Here is a 15,871-nt window from a genome sequence, read left to right as displayed (position 1 = left end):
GCAGAAGGAGCAACAAAGTCTCTTTATTGGAAAGAGGACAGACATGTGGAGATGGACGCCTACCTCCTCGGAGTAAGGTAGGGAGCCTGGAACCGACGCTCTTGGTTATTAGCGCGTTTCCCATAGGACAGAGGCACTCCGAGAGAGCTGCGTTTGGCTGTTAGAGGCTCTGGGCCCCGATTCGGCCACAACCCTATCCACTGTTTCCGTGCAGATTCTCAAGGTCCTGCGGGAGCGCCGTGAGATTTATAGCAGAGCCTCACAGTCAGGGCTGGGGTAGCAAGTAACGAAGCTACGCTTGGTGAGGAGTCCCGCGGCGCATGCGTGGGTGCGTGCAGTGCATGGGTGCATGCGTGTGTGGGTGCGTGCGTGCGTCGGTGCGTGGTGCGTGCATGGGTGCGTGCATGGGTGCGCCCGCGTGCCTTTGCCCCAGGAGAAGGGGGTTTGCCATGGCAACCCCTCCCAGCAGAGCCTCCTGCTCCTTCGTTCCCCAATCTCAGCTGCACTCCCTCGCCGGGCTTCAGCTCTGTCCACTCAGGATTTGCCAGAAACCCCACGAAGTCCTTCCCTTCCCCGCCTGTACCCCAACTTCCCCTGCAGATGCCCCGTCTGCTGGTAAATGAAGGACCGTGGGCCGGCTTCTCGCTGCCTCCGTGCACATTTTAATCCCATTCACCCCACACTGCCCAGGAGCAGGCACAGCTTCCCGGAGCAGTGTCCCACAGCATGTGACGTCCCACACGGGAGCAGGGGTCCTGCCCCCCCCAGGCCAGCAAGGGCCTACAGGACACAGCGGGAGCAGCTGCCACAGGGCTGCTCGGCCCAGCTCTACGGGATCTGGTCTCGCACGATCTTCAGGTGGCCCGGCTGCGTGGTCGGGCCAGCCAGCCGGGCCAGCGCGTCCTGCCTTCCGCCCTCCTTCCTAACACTGGAAGACAAGAAGCAGGGCGGCCTTTACCGCCTAGTCCCCGCCGCCCTGGAGCAGCACCGGGCGGGGCGGGGTGGGGGAGGAAGCACTTCGAGGGCACCAAGACCCACACAGCGCTGTCTCTCTGAGCCGCTCTCCGCACCCTCTGTGTGACATTGTCGCTGGCTCTGGGGGAATGACAGCCACCAGCTGCAGAGGGCTGCTGGCTCCCAGCTGAGGCCTGGGATGTCACCTGCAGTCTGCAGCTCTCCGGAGACCAGGTGAGCACCCACAAGCAGGAGCCACCCGTCCCTGAGCCCAGGAGCTCTAGAAGAGCATTGGAAAGCTCCTAAGAGCCACTGTCCTCTGCTGGGAGGGGGACATGGTGCTGGGAGGGGGACATGGTGACCACCTCAGCCACCACAGTGGCCCTGCCCAGCTCCACACGCCCAGGGGTCAGGGCTGGAAGAGGGACGAGTAAGACCAGCGCAGGAGCGGTCTGCGCAGACCTGGTGCCACAGGTGACAACTTACTGGAGGAGGGCTGCCACCCGCAGGTGGATGTAGCTCAAGGACGCCTGGCCCAGCGGCCCCACGTCATTCCCGCTCACATCCAGGTACTCGAGATGCTGGCTGGCATTGAGCATGGGCACCATAGCCCTGCAGGCCACCTTGGTGAAGGAGCAGCTCTCCAGCCTTGAAGAGGGGGCAGGGGTCAGTGCCGCCAACTCCTGTCCCACTGCGAGGGACCACAGGAAATCACCGCCCCAGGGAGGAAACATCCACTCACTCTAGGACCTGCAGGGCGAAGCCGGAGTGCGCCAGGGTCCTGGACAGGAAGAGCATGCCATTGTTGGTCAGGTTGTTGAAGCTGAGGTCCAGGCTCCGGAGGGCTCCCCTGCTCTTGAGGACCGGGGCGATGTAGCGACAGCAGGCGGCGGTCAGAGAGCACCGTCTCAGCCTGCAGGGAAGCACAGGTCGCAGTTCCACCCCCTGCTGCCCAGTCTGCGTAGAACTGCTCGGCGGCACAGCGCCGTGCCAGAAGGCGCGGGGCTCAGGGCCTCATCCTGCCCTGCACTTTGACCCTGCACCCTCAAGCCTGGCTGCAGCCTGCGGGTGGCGCTGTGCAGTCTCCACCTCAACTTGAGCCCGGGGCCCTTCTGACACCAGGTCCTTTCTTATTCCTCCCCCAGGACCCAGCTCCAGGAAGCCATGGACCCACTTTTTCTCCTGCACAGCCATCTTGTGCTCCCACCTTTCCAGGCCCCTCCGCATCTCAGCACGGGGCTGTTCCGTAGTGTAGTGGTTATCACATTAGCCTCCCACATCTCAGCCCAAGCCAGCACGCTGCTTCTTTTTGCGGCTGTGTAGTATTCCGTGCAGCTCCAGGCTCACCTTTTTTCCTTCATCCACCTTCTGACACAAGGTCTTCACCTCTTTCCTCTTCTGACTGCTGCTGCCTGAACACGGCGCAATTCTGCCCTATTTCCCTGCACATACACCCTGCAACCTGTCTAGTCTACATTGCACCTTTTTTTTTTTTTTTTTTGTTCCAGGGATTGAACTCAAGACCTTGCACTTGCCAGGTAAGTGCTTATTCTATTGAGCTATCTCCTCGGCCCTTGCATTTCACCTCTTGAGGGCTGTCCAAACCTGCTTCCTGACGTGCTGGCACCGTCCCTGCTTCTCCTGAGGAAGCCCAAAGTGCCAGTGCATCCGGAGGTATTTGGGGCCCCTGGGAGCATTTCAGAAGCACTTTGGGAAATTTCCCAAGTGACAGGAACCGCGCAGGCACAGCCTGTGCTCTTGCGGGCATGAACCAGAGTGAGCCAAATAGAGAGGCGAGGAGCCAGTGGTGGCGGTGGCGGTGGTGGTGGGGACGCTGTGGTCTGCCTGCCCTTCCCAGCAGGTGCTTGCAGCCTCCCTGCCCAGCTCCAGGTGCACAGAGGGGAGGGTGGGGTTGGGGCAACCCGGGGGTAGAGGGGACCCAGGAGGAGATCTGGTTTCAGAGATGTGGAGTCCTGTGCAGGGCTGGCTGCGCCTCTGCCTCCCTGGGGCCTGGGTCCCCTCTCACGTCGGACGGCCAGAGCTATGAGACCTCCTCTCTGAGCCCCAGCAGGAGGCACAGATGTGTGACCCAGACCTGGAGACTCCAGAGACTTCCTCTCGAAGACATGGCATCATTGGCCCCAAGCTCACCACCCTCCTGCCTCAGCCTCCCGAGGGTGCTGGGGTTGCAGGTGTGAGCCACCACGCCTGGGTCCTTAGGAGCCTTGTGACAAGCTTCCTCTAGGGACGGCCACTTTGCCTTTTGAGGCCCTCCATGGGGAGGAAGGCAGTGCGACCTGACTCCACCTCCAGTGCCAGAGCCGTGATGAGCAGATGCCCCTCACCTGCCACGCCCCTCCCTGACGCCGGGTTCACTCTGGGTGCCTTGGGCCAGAGAGCCCGTGCCCAGCTAGCCTGCCTCCGCCTTGGAAATAGCAGCACCCTTCTTCCTGGCTGCCGTCCCCGGCCCAAGACGCCAGCGGCGTGCAGCCTCGTGCCTGAGTGACCAGGGAAGGCGCGTGGGACTTACACCAGCCTCCGCAGGCGGCTCTCCGGGCTTGCCAGCACTGTCCAGATGTGCATGGCCCCGGCGTCCCCCAGGGCGTTGCCTGCCAGGCTCAGGTGGGTCAGCTGTGGCCTGCTCCTCAGACACAAGGCGAGGTGGGGGCAGCACTGCTCCGTGAGCCCGCAGCTCTCTAGCCTGGGGACAGAAACTCGGGTGAGCAGAGGTCAGGGCCCCATGTGAGCAGGCAACGTGAGCCAGGCAAGGTGGCACATTCTGTGACCACACTGTGGGAGGCTAAGGCAGGGGCATTGAGGCAGTTGAGCATCTCCGGGGAACCAGTCTCAAAATAAACATGAAAAAGGGCTGACGGTGTCACACAGGGTACAGTTCCCAACACTGAGAAGGCCCCAACTGGCCAGACAGACAAACCAGGCCCACCCAGGAACCAGCAGCTCAAGAGCCAGCCGGGGGAGACAGAGCCACAGAAGCTCGGACATAGGGGCAGACGCGCCGCGTGCACACGGAGGCCTGCAGCTTAGAGAGGTGAAGAAGACCACTGAAACTGTGGAAAGCCTCATTAGGAGCCGGGCGCCACTGAGAACAGCAAGATCCCTTTCCTGCACAGCAGGGTGGAAAGACAGCTGAAGAACACGGCCAGCAAGGAGTCAGAGGAGCTATCAGGTGCGCTGCAGGGTGTGTGCGCGCATGTGTGTGTGTGTGTGTATGCACGTATGTGTGCACATCACTACGTAAGAACCGAAAGCCAAGCAAACACCAGCTTGCAGGGTAGCGGAGAAAGCTGCACGCTTACACCCGCTGCACCAACCCACACCACCATCTGGCCTTGAGGAGGAACCAGCGGGAGGAGCCACCCGACACCAACCAGCACAAACATGCTGGGGGGGACGCATGTGTGCACATCACTACGTAAGAACCGAAAGCCAAGCAAACACCAGCTCGCAGGGTAGCAGAGAAAGCTGCACGCTTACACCAGCTGCACCAACCCACACCACCATCTGGCCTTGAGGAGGAACCAGTGGGAGGAGCCACCCGACACCAACCAGCACGAACATGCTGGGGGGGACGCACGTGGAAGACTCCCTCTGGGTGGCGCTCCAGAGTGGTCTGGTGCCGCGTGCTGCCCTCTGAGGGTGAGCGTGTGGAGACCGCCAGGACAGCCTTGTCTGGCCCGCTCCAGGGCCATCGCATGGGAGTGGGACGTCTGTGGGCAGGGACGCTATGCTGGTGAAGGTCATTGTTCCCCAGGGCCAAGGCACGATGCTCTTGGGGACACAGGTGGTGCAGACAGGCGCCTGTCAGCTGGAGCCCTGGCCCACCCCACTCACGTGAGCCTCCGGAGCTGCCCAGCCAACACAAAGCCTGCTGCAGACTGCTCCAGGCAGCCTCCTCTCAGCACCAGGGTCTCCAGGTGTGTGTTGTGTTGAAGATCGCGGGCCAGGAGGATCCAGTCTCGAGGGGAGACCTTGCAGCACTCCAGCCTGGGAGGACAAGGATGGACACACACACACACACACACACACACACACACACGGAGATCACACATGGGCTGAGCCTGCACCGGGGAAACAGCACCCAGGGTCCACAGACCCTAGAGCCCTGCGCTGCTAGGGAGGACCTAGAATGCTCCTGGACTCTCTCAGCCACTTCCCTCATATCCAGCCGCCATGTGGGACCCGAGCTGCATGTAGCCCTTGGGTTTTGTGTTTTTGTCTTTTTGAGACAGGGTCTCACTATGCAGTTCAGGCTGGCCTTGAGCTTACTTTGTAGCCTAGCCTGGTCTTGAACTCCCAAGCATCCTGCCTCAGTCTCCAAGTACTGGGATTACAAGTGTGTATCACCATGCCTGCCCTTAAATCACAGCTTAGGGGTGCCCTCTCTTCCTTTCCTTTCTGCAGTACTGGGGCTTGAACTTGGGACCTTGTGCTTGCCAGGCAGGCACTTATGCCAATGAGCTACATTCCTTGCCCCAGAGGCACTCATTTCCAAAAGCACCCAGGTGAGGAGTGACGCGCAGCCACGGGGGTGACTTCGAGGCCAAGCCAGGCTTTACCTGGAGCCCCTTGTGCAGCAGAGCAGTGCCCAGGCAGCTCCGCACTTTGGCTGCGGTAGGCCACTTCCTCACCAGTTGTGCAGATCAGCTCTGCCCCGGCTGGGCCTCTGAGTGAAGCCACCAAGCGAAGAGGCTGGAGCAGGCTAGTGGCAGCGTTTCCACCGTGTGGCTCCAGGAGCATCACCTCAGCACAGACCAGCCCCAGTGCTTCAGGTCCCAGCCCCACCTGGCCCCGCTCCTCACCTCAGAACCTGCACGCAGCACTCGGGGGAGCGCAGGGCGGCACGCAGCTGCCTCATGGCCTGGTACCCGACTTTGGCCTGCTGGACTTCTAAGGACCTCAGGTGCGGCTTCTCAGCTACGACGCAAAACAAGTCTGCATGCAGCGTGGTCTGCCCCACGCGCCTTAACCTGAGAGAAGGCACAGGGGCTCACTGTAGGGCCTTGCGGGGTCACCCCGGCCCCGGGGCTGAGCAGCTGGGACCCCAGCTCAGGCGCTCATGACAGGACGAAGACCGCAATGCCGAAGCTAAAGATGGACACACATGCAGCAAGTCAGGCCGGTGAGCAAATTGTGCAGAATGCGGGCAGCCTCATGGGAGCAGCTCTGAGCTTGGTTCAGAGGCCCAGCAGGCAGATGGATAAGGTGTGGTACGTAAATGCAAGGGAGTATTGCTTAGCCATGAAAAAGGAGGGGTTTTAGCCATCTGTGGGAACATGAATGGATCTGGAGACCATAATGCTGAGTGAAGACAGTCGGTACAGAAGGCTAAACACTGTTTCTCCTTAGTGAGGAGCCCAAAGTATAAATAAAGGGCCGGCAAGATAGCGCAGTGGACTACAGCACCTGTTCAGCCAAGCTTAGGCAAGTGCAGGGACCGTGGGTCGATCCCTGGCACCACAGGCCGCGCCCCCAAGGAGGGCTGAGCCGGCCAGAGTCCGGGTGTAGTGGAGCACACCCGTAATCCCAGCGCTGGGGAGGCTCAAAGCAGGAGGATCACCACAGAGTCCGAGCTGCGTGGTGAGACCCTGCAACAGCCAAATACATTAAAAGAAAAAAGGAGTATAAATAAAGAGCAAATTGGGGAGGCGGACTCTGGCACCGGGGAGGGTGCGGCCAGGGGAGGGTCAGACAGGGAAGGCTGGGCCCGCCTTAGCTGCTTTTCTCTTGCTTGCGAGACAACATACCCGGCCCTCGAAGTTAAAGGACACCTGTTCAGCGCACAGGCTGGTTTCAGTCCACAGTCCACTGGCCCAAGGCGGGGCGGGGCGGCAGAGGGGCCTCGAGAGCAGGCGCTGCACCCGGGCCAGCGGGGCAGGGGACAGACAGGGGTCCCCTAAGGGCAGCTAACTGTTACCCATCGCGAAATCCCCCAGCGGAGCTAACAGCCGCCTCCGCCGCCCGCCCACCTCCCTGCGCCTCGCTTTCCGTCTCCGAGGCGGCGCGCCGCGGCTCCCGAGGGCTCAGCGCTGCGTGCCACCTCGCAGGCCAGGGACCGGGCTCGGCCTCGGCGGCCTGCCCCAAGCCTGCCCGGCCGGCTCTGAGAGCGCCTCGTCCTCACCATACCTGCGGGTGGACGCGGGACCCTTGCGCGCCCCTCACCCAGCTCTTCAGCCCGGTCCCGCCCCTCAGAGCACCCAGGTGCCCCCAGCAGGTGAGGGAGAAAGAAGGGGTGGGAAAGACGCAGATCGCACCTCCCTGGGAGGCCGAGGCAGGAGGCTGCCTGCAAGCTTCAGCCCAGCCCGGCAACTTAGCAAGACCCTGTCTCCAAATTTAAAACTTGGCTGCAGTCATAGCTCAATGCAAAGGTCCTGTCTGGGTTTAATCCGCAGGAGCTCAAAAATAAATAGGTATTAAAAAGGAAATGCCGTCGTTTGTAACAGATGAACCGGTGGGCATCACGTTGAGCACGCGCAGCCCGGCGCGGAAGCCAAAACTCTCAGCAGCGGGAACAGCGATCCCAGAGGCCGGGAAGGGCGGAGGGAGCGCAGGAGAAGAGGCGAGGACTGGTGTAGAAACACAGGCAGGCCGGAAGAGGGCGCGCTAGTGCTCACAGCGCAGAAAAGGATAACGTTTGAGAAGCTCGCCAGGTGTGGTGGAGCCCCCTGGGATCTCAGCGCTCGGGAGGCTGAGGCAGGAGGATCCCTGAGTTAAAGGTCAGCCAGGGCCACATGGTGCTCAAAGCCAGCCTGAACCGTGCAGTGAGACCCTGTCTCAAAAACAAAACAAAACATTGAATTCTCTAGTGCCCAGCAACGTTGAAGGCCATTTGTACCTCTTCTGAGAAGGGTCGGTCATTCTTTGTTGGCCTTTTTGGGGGAGGGGCTAACTCTTTTGCGCTCTCAGGATGTTGTGCAGATTAGCCTTCTGCATGAGGAGGAGCTGGTGAGCCGCTTCCCATTCTGTAGCGCCTCTCCACTCTGGAAACTGGCTCTTCTGCGTGCAGGAGGTTTTTGACTTAAGACGTCCCATCTGTTGATTCCTGAGACTATTTTCTGCTCAGAAAGCCCCTGCCTATGCCCCGGGGGCGCCCGTTTTGGTCTTCTAGCAGGCTGCCTCTCGTTTGTGCATGTAGTCCCCCGACCCTTGATCCTAGTCCAGGGCGTGCTGAGAGCTGTGGCTCCGGTCAGTCTTCTGCAGCGCAGGGCCGGCTCCCAGCACCTCGTTTATTAACGAGGCGGCCGCTCCTCAGCGCGCGGCTGCAGCCCTCCTGCCAAAGCTCCAGTTGTGGAATGCGTCTCTGGTCGGCTCTGCGCCCCGCTCGGCCCCTCCAGCTCCCGTGCCCGCTTTGGTGCTGGTGCTATGCTGCTGTTTTTTTTTTTTTGTAACATCAATAGAGGTGTATTCAAAATCAACACAGCATATCCAATTTCTTCATTCTTGAGAAAACATCAAAGAAAATTTTCAACTGAAAAAGCGCACTGCTTTTAGTTAAACCCCAACACCTTTCGCAGGTAAAGAGCAATCAGGCTATGCTGCTGTTTTTTTTTTAAAATTAAAAAATTCACTGTAGCTTTATGACCACTATAAAATGGTAAATTAAAATAACACTAAGAGTTCATTTCATCACAGAATGAATGTCCATCATCTAAAAAAATCAAATGAAGGGGGCTGGGGAGATAGCTCGGCAGTCGGAGCGCCTGCCTGGCAAGCACAGGGGCCCGGGTTCGATCCCCAGCGCCATGGCCAGCCTTGCGCCGTGCACACCTCTAATCCTAGTGCTGGGAGGCTGACACGGGAGGATCGGTACACGTCTGAGCTGCATAGAGGGGCCCTGTATCAACTATAAATGAATTTTTAAAAAAGAAGTCAAGTAACAAATGCTAGAGAGGCTGTGGAGAAGAGGAACCCTTCTTCTCTACTGTTGGTGGGCGTGAGAACTGGTACAAGTACCGTGGAAATCAGTGCAGAGATTCCCCAAAAACTAACTGTACGAAGGCCGTGTGGCCCAGCCTTTCCGTGCCGGGCGCCTTCCCCTCAGGGCTGGTCAGCACACCGCAGTCCCCGTGCACGGCACGTTTATAGCAGCACAAGCCACCATAGCCAGATCTCAGAAGTGGCCCATGTGTCCCCGCCAATGTGGCATTCACATACCACGGAATACTAAGGAGGAGGAACTGGGTCATCTGTAAGAACATGGGCACGCCTTGAGGCCAGAGTGTTACGTGAAGTAAACCAGATCCCCAGCCTTAGATACTACGTATTTTCTTGTGTGGGAAACCCAGAGTGCAAATACAAAGCCAACTGAAAGACAGATGTAGAGAGTAGGAGACAGAGCTTTCCCTAACGGGGGGAGAGAGGAATGGGGATGGGCGGGTCTGTGCCGCTGCGTCCAGAGGTCTCCCAGTGCCCCGTGTGGTCACAGGTGGGGCCTTTCAGAGTGGCTGGACCCAGCGTGCGCAGCACTGGGATGGACTCACGGTGCAGTGCTAGGCTCCGGGGCGCTGCCGGCCCTGAGCAGCCCGGGTGGGGCAGGAGGGATAGAAAGAGTTGTGGCCGGCTCTTGCCGCCCTGCTCCCTTCTGCCCACCATGGACCGTTTCTCCCCTGCCACACCGCCCTGCCTTGGAGCCAGCCGAGTGTGGACTGAAACTTCTATGACTGAGCTAAATAAACCTTTCCTCCCTTAACTTTGGGCATCAGGTATTTTACCTTGAGACAAAATACAGAAAGGCAATGATAGAGAGTCCCTAAGCCAGTGCCCGCGTGCCAGGCCCTCCTGCCACGGGGTCTCGTCACTCCCGAGAGGCAAACCCCTAACTGAGGAAAGTGGAGGGCGACGCCGCCTTGACCAGAGGGCACCTTTTCAGGAAAGTAGAAGCCGAGGATCCCAGGGCCTAGCTCAGCCTGCCAGTTGGCCCTGCCAGTTGGTCCCTCCCTGCCCAGCCAGCTTGTCTCGGTGCTGCGCCCCATGCCCACCCTGACCTCCGCCTGCCACTGCCTGGACCCTGGCCTGGTGAGTGTCAAGGGGGCTGGCCACACCTTTGCTGCACACTGTCCCGCGTCTGCTCAGCTCGCCGGCTGTGCTACAGTCCCTTCCCCCAGCACACACGGGATGTAAGCCTCATGTCCAAAGCAAGCCGAGTTAAGGAAAGAGCAGGGAGTTGTTTGGTCAGAATAGGGAGCAAAAAGGGTCCAGGGAGTCCCACGTGGCGCAGTGAGAACCACAGGCTCGGCCAGGCCCAGCACGTGCAGAGCCCAGCGAGACGTTCCCCACCCCTCAGAGGGCCTCTGGTCACACAGCGGAAAAGGACGCTGCACACCAGCCTGGCTCCCCACGGTGTACTCACGACAGGCTGCTCAGGCGACACTGAGGGCGCTTCAGGACAGTGGCCAGCTGCTTCACGAATGGGGATGCCAGGGCGACGTCGGTCATCACCACGGCCTGCAGGTCCCCGTTAGAGTTGAGAATGGAGAGGACGTCTCCCCACCAGCGGCAGTGCCTGTCCCTCTCCAATGTCCTGTGTGAGAGCCGGGAGGAGCAGGGGACAGACGCATCAGACAGTGGACTCGGGGAGCTCCAGGGAGGGCCAGCCGGTCGTGGGGAGAGGAGACGCCGTGTCACGTCTGCAGTCAGGGCTCTGCTCACTCCAGTCGCCCGTGTTAGGGTTGCCACTTAAAACTACACTGTGCGTCTATTTACTGCAGAAAGAATGGCTATCATCAGGAATTCAAATAATAACGTGCTGGAGGGGCTGTGGGGAGAAAGAATCCTCGCCACCGCTGGTGGGAGTGCAGACTGGTGCAACCACTGCGGAGAAGAGCGGAGAGCGGGGCGGAGATTCCTCAAAGACTCACACAAGAAATCCCATCTGACCCAGCGCTCCCCTGCTGAGCCTCCTCCCCAGAGAGCTAAAAAGCCTGTTCCTGCGGGGCAGGCGGGCTCATGCCTCTAGCAGCGCTACTCCTCACAGCTTACGTCTTAGCAGCAGCCCGTCTGGTCGCCCACAGGTGACTGGATGAAGAAGATGTGGCATTTGCCCACAGCGTGGGACTTGGTGAAGCTTGAGGCCCTCAGCTGAATGAAATAAACCAGCTTGAACATCACGGGGCTTCCTTTACGGGGAAGCGTAGAGTCTAAACAACTGAAAGAGCCGGCAGGAACCAGGGAGCTGGGATCTGAAGAGGGGGTGCCAGGAGGGAGGGGAGGCGCGGGGCAGGAACAGCGAAGGTGCAGGACTGCTCCGCATGCACACACACCGCGGAGTCTGCCAGCGGGGCTGGGGAGGAGGACGCACTCACCCGGCCAGCGGGAGGCTGTCCCCCGGCCCCGGCTGCAGGGCCTCCCTGAGGGCCTTGGAGATGATCAGCTCAACGTGCTTCAGTTCCCGGCAGTGTGGGAAGCAGAAGGCAGCTGCCTGAAGGTCGCGGTCGCCGTCCAGCCTCAGGACGACCTTGCTCAAGCCTGTCAGGGCCAAGCTCATGAAGATTTCTCCCTTGAGCTCGGGCAGGCAGTGGAAGAGCTGTGGGGTGGCCCGGTCCAGGCGCAGCGACTGGTTCTCGTACATGGCGTTGATGACTTTGATCACCTTGGCCCGGTTCTCCGTGGTCAGCTTGTGTTGGACATTGCACTCCACCACAGTGGCGCAGGCCGAGTTTAAAAGGCCAAAGAGGAAAAAGCCCATGTGGGCCTGATAGCACCAGTCGTCCGCAGGCCCGGCCAGCAGGGCCCAGATGTTGATGCTGCCCAGCACGTGGTAGCGCTTCAGCCTATGTGGGAAGAGGAGCAGGTAGAGGAGGGCGGCCAGCAGCTCCTGGAAGATGAAGAGGGTGAAGAGGTAGGAGACCTTTCGGCGGCCCACCACCTTGCGGAGCACATTGGTGTCCAGGAAGGTGGCGACGCTGGCCTCGTCCAGCCTGGCCCGGGACAGGTCCTCCTTGTTGAACCGGCACTTCTGATCCCACATGCCGCGGGCCGCCAGCAGGCACAGGCTCTCCAGGGAGCCCCCGGCCCTGAGGCTGGGAGAGCCCCGCAGCAAGGTCGAGAGGAACAGCACCAGCACCGAGGTGACGTTGGGGCATGCCTCCGCCCACAGCCCCCTTCGCTGCCTCAGGCTGCAGCAGACTGCCCAGCACACCACGGGCACCCGGCACAGGGACCCAAGGGCTGCATTCTCTGCCATGAAGTTTAGGGCCTCATTGCCCTGCCTCGTGTTGCCAAAATACATCCTGAAGTATTCGATGATTTCTGTCCTGTCGAACCCCGGGAGGTTGACAATAGAGGGCTGCGTGAACAGGTGGCTCAGGGTGCACCAGGACGCCGGCCTGATGGCCACCAGCCGCGAGGCCCCCGCCAGCATGGTGCCACTCAGCAGGGAGCTCAGCAGGATGGAGCCAGACAGCTGCTGCTCCAAGTCTTGGCTCAGCTCCTCCAGCCCTGGGAGGACCTTGGGCTCGAGCTCCTCAAAGCCGTCGAAAATCAGCAGGAGCTGCTCAGGACGCTTGAAGATGAAGGCTGGAGACCCGTACAGCTGGCGCCCAATCAGACCCCAGCAGCTCTGCCTCCACTCCTCCATCACCTCCCGGCAGTGCAAGTAGAAGGCGAGCCAGGCCTTGTGGGGGTAGAAGGTGTCCCGGGCCCACGCCAGCATCACCTGCTTGACCAGCGTGGTTTTCCCAATGCTCGGCACCCCCCAGAGGATCACGGTCTTGGGCGGTGCACACTCGACCCTTCTGGGCAGGAAGAGACACGGCAGGAATGCCTGGTGCTGGCGCGCCTCTCTGTATAGGAAGTCCTCCTGGCTTCCGGGCCACACCCTGCGGTCCCATACCTGGTAGTACTTCTCAGCCACTCGCTGTTTGTAGGCCCTTATTTGATCTGGATTCAAGACAGGAGAGCAAGGGTGATTGGCAAGAACTGAGAATCCAGCAAGGAGATGCTGTGGTGTCCCACCGACCCCAGGAGCTGTAGGGACAGCTGCACCCAGGCTTGGGGCCCACGTCACACGGCCTAGAACTGCCACACAAGCTCCTCAGCTTCGAGGAAAGTATTTGTTGTACTGCGAGGCCTTTTATCTTTACGTAAAGCAAGAACAGGGCAGAACCCTGGGATGGGCAGCGGGAGTGGGGCCTGTCTGCAGCCACTACCCCACGTGTGTCTCCCCCTGGCTGTCACAGGGGCAGAGCGAGGTCTCCTTGTGTTCCTGGCTGGCTGGCGGGCAGCAGGAGCTGCCAGGACTTGAGTTCTCGCCCTGCTTGGTTTCCCAACTCTGAGCGGCCCGTGGAGCCTCGAGCACCGAGCCCAGGACCAGGATCCGCATCACCGCCAGCCCTTGGGGCTCTGTTGTGCTGAGACTGAACTGTGCCAAGGTTGTCCTCAGCCCCTGTGACCCTCTGGCCACTACACTGTGGTGCCCACGGAACACAGGTTCCTTCTGCATCCTGCCGTGGCTGGGTCTGGGGTCTACCCACTGTCCCCTGCTGCCACTCACCAGATTCATTCCACTCCACGGTCTCTGGCGTCTCTCTCGGATTCCCACCCTCAGGTCCTAGGTGAGGGAGAACAGCTGGAACAGAGAAGAGCGGGCTCCTGTTGGCACAGGGCGGGGTCCCAGCACAGCGGCGGAAGTGCACTTGGCAGTGAGGTTTGGCGCTGCCGTGCATACCAGCAGGACTGGCCCTGTGACCTGGGAAATGGCCCCTCCTGCTCTCACACTGTGGCACCACCGTGGCTGGCCTAGCTGCTCTGATGTGCTCGGGCGCCATCAGGGACCACGCACAGAGGCCCAACCACTCTGTCCCTGTGACCTCAGGGTCACTGGGGTTATCTACTATGCTGTTCACCGCAATGAAACCATGCAGCGACAGGGCTCTCAGGTGTGTCCTGTCACCGGGCAACACACGGCGCACGTGTGTCCCCCACCATCCCAGTGCACCTCATGGTCGCTAGCTTCTCTCCTACAAGCAGGATGTGCAGATGCAAAAGACAGATGCTGCCTTGTGAGGCTAGTCAGCCGTCCTCCGTGACCTGCGCTTTCTGCTCAGGCGGGCTGGCGCTCACCCAGGAGCCGAGTACTAGGTGCTCAGTTCTTCAGCCCTCAGCCCACCCTGTCCCCCTGGGCGCTAGCCCCTCACTCACCTGTGAGCTCTTCTTGCACCTGGACACACATTTTCTCCTTGTTCATCCTGGTGAAGATGCTGTGAGCCACATCCCAAGCTCGCCGGCCTGGGCACCGCTCCACCAGGAAGTGGACCACTTCCGCCCAGCTGGCCTTGGCCAGCAGGTCCCAGGTGACGGCGCGGGGGCTGGGCCCCAGCTGCTCCTCCACCAGCAGCCACTTGAACCCTTGCAGCTCCTCCTGGCTCAGGCTAGCCATGTACAGCATGAGGCCATTTTCCCAGGGGGAGGCGGAGGGCCTGACCGTTGTCTGGGACATCGTCAGAGAAGAGGGGGAGGCTGCAGGGAGAGGAGGGTACTGTGTTGGGTTCCTGTCACTCATCTTGTCATGCTAGTAAAGACAGCTGACCAGGAGTGAGGGCAGGTAAGACCTGTGGAGACATGGAGGAAGAAAATGGAAGGGCTGGCCCAGTAGCTCAGCGGATTAAAGTGCCTGCTTAGGCAGATGCAGGGGTCAGAGGTTCGATCTCTGGCCTGCTGTGCCCGGGGCATGGTGGCTTGCGCCTGTAATCCCAGTGCTTGGGAGGCTGAATACAGGTGGATCACTACCAGTCTGATCTACGTGGTGAGACCCTGTAGACTCTGTAGAGCCTTACTAAAGTAGAAAGAAAAAGGGAGGAAGGGAAGGAGGGAGGGAGGGAGAAAGGGAGGGAGGGAGGGAGGAAGGGAGGGAGGAAGGAAGAAAGGAAGGAAGGAAGGAAGGAAGGAAGAAAGAAAGAGAGAGAGAGAGAGAAAAGAAAGAAAGAAAGAAAGAAAGAAAGAAAGAAAGAAAGAAAGAAAGAAAGAAAGAAAGAAGAGCCAAGCTGGGCCTGGTGCTGCAGGCCTGTCGTCCAGCGTGCGGGAGGCTGAGGAGGGAAGATGGCAGTCTGGGTGCAGCCCGGGCAGTGTAGTGAGATCCTAAGTGGTTTTGAAGGCTGGCGACGTGGCTCAGTGCGAAGGTCCTGGGTTCGAGCCTCAGTACACAGCTAACAAGCACCAGCCACGAGGGCAGACTCTCTCAGGCCATGTTTGGCAGAACATGCCGCGTCCGCCGCCGTTCCTCAGGCGTCTCCGCTCTGTGGACACACAGGGTGCGGAAGCACGAGTGTTTAAACCCGAGCCCACGCCGTGGTCGTTGCCTCCTCTGCTCTCGTGTGAGAAACAGGCAGGCAGTGCGCTGATGCTTTTATGAGCATTTAAACAAAAAGAAAAAAATAATAAACAGAAATTAGAAGCAGGTAAAATAATTAATCTAAAATCTAGGAACTACATGGCCAGGTAGAAATCCCCAGTTGGGGCTGGAGAGATAGCTCAGCAGTATAGGCACCTGCCTGGCAAGCACAAGGACCCAGCTTAGATCCCTGGCGTGGTGGCGCACGCCTGTAATCCCAGAGCAGGGGAGGCTGAGACAGGAGCATCACTAGGAGTCTGAGCTGCGTAGTGAAACCCTGTACTAAATAAATGGATAGATAAATGATTAAAAATATTTTTTTAAAAAAGAAAGAAATCCCCATTTGGACTAAAAAGCTTCTAAAATTGAAAAAAAAAAATGTACCTGGAATGGAACGCAGGACCTTGTGCTTGCCAGGCAGGCACTTGTGCTGATGAGCTACATCTCCGGCCCTTAAATAAAATTTTTATTCCTCACATCGCAGGCACACTTTTGTCCCCCCAACTCCATTCCATAGTAACACTTTTGCTCCACAATTTTCCCCTCATAACTTCTTTAATTTCAATTTTTGTT

General features: G+C 59.5%; 1 protein-coding gene across 1 annotated transcript; it reads right to left on the bottom strand.

Annotated features, from left to right (window-relative positions):
* Positions 1 to 828: 828 nt before the first annotated feature.
* On the bottom strand, positions 829 to 14,407 carry Nlrp8 (NLR family pyrin domain containing 8). Its single transcript, XM_012513246.1, has 9 exons — positions 14,110 to 14,407; positions 13,463 to 13,519; positions 11,274 to 12,849; positions 10,322 to 10,492; positions 5,775 to 5,942; positions 3,485 to 3,655; positions 1,697 to 1,867; positions 1,441 to 1,602; positions 829 to 928 (listed from the first exon to the last, which is right to left on the bottom strand). Exons 1-9 carry the CDS (start codon positions 14,405 to 14,407, stop codon positions 829 to 831), a joined length of 2,874 nt encoding a protein of 957 aa, XP_012368700.1.
* Between the last annotated feature and the right edge of the window lie 1,464 nt (positions 14,408 to 15,871).

The sequence above is a fragment of the Octodon degus genome, unplaced genomic scaffold (genome assembly GCF_000260255.1).
Source record: "Octodon degus isolate 3935 unplaced genomic scaffold, OctDeg1.0 scaffold00382, whole genome shotgun sequence".
Classification (NCBI taxonomy): domain Eukaryota; kingdom Metazoa; phylum Chordata; class Mammalia; order Rodentia; family Octodontidae; genus Octodon; species Octodon degus.
The sequence above is the reverse complement of the archived record's forward strand: the minus strand, read 5'-3'. Positions and strand labels throughout refer to the sequence as shown.

Coding starts and splice junctions, on each gene's coding strand:
- Nlrp8 (XM_012513246.1), bottom strand. CDS start 14,407: ATGTCCCAGACAACGGTCAGGCCCTCCGCCTCCCCCTGGGAAAATGGC. Junction 12,850..13,462: donor CGTGGAGTGGAATGAATCTG/GTGAGTGGCAGC, acceptor TCTTGAATCCAG/ATCAAATAAGGGCCTACAAA. Junction 3,656..5,774: donor TGCTGCGTGCAGGTTCTGAG/GTGAGGAGCGGG, acceptor TTCTGTCCCCAG/GCTAGAGAGCTGCGGGCTCA.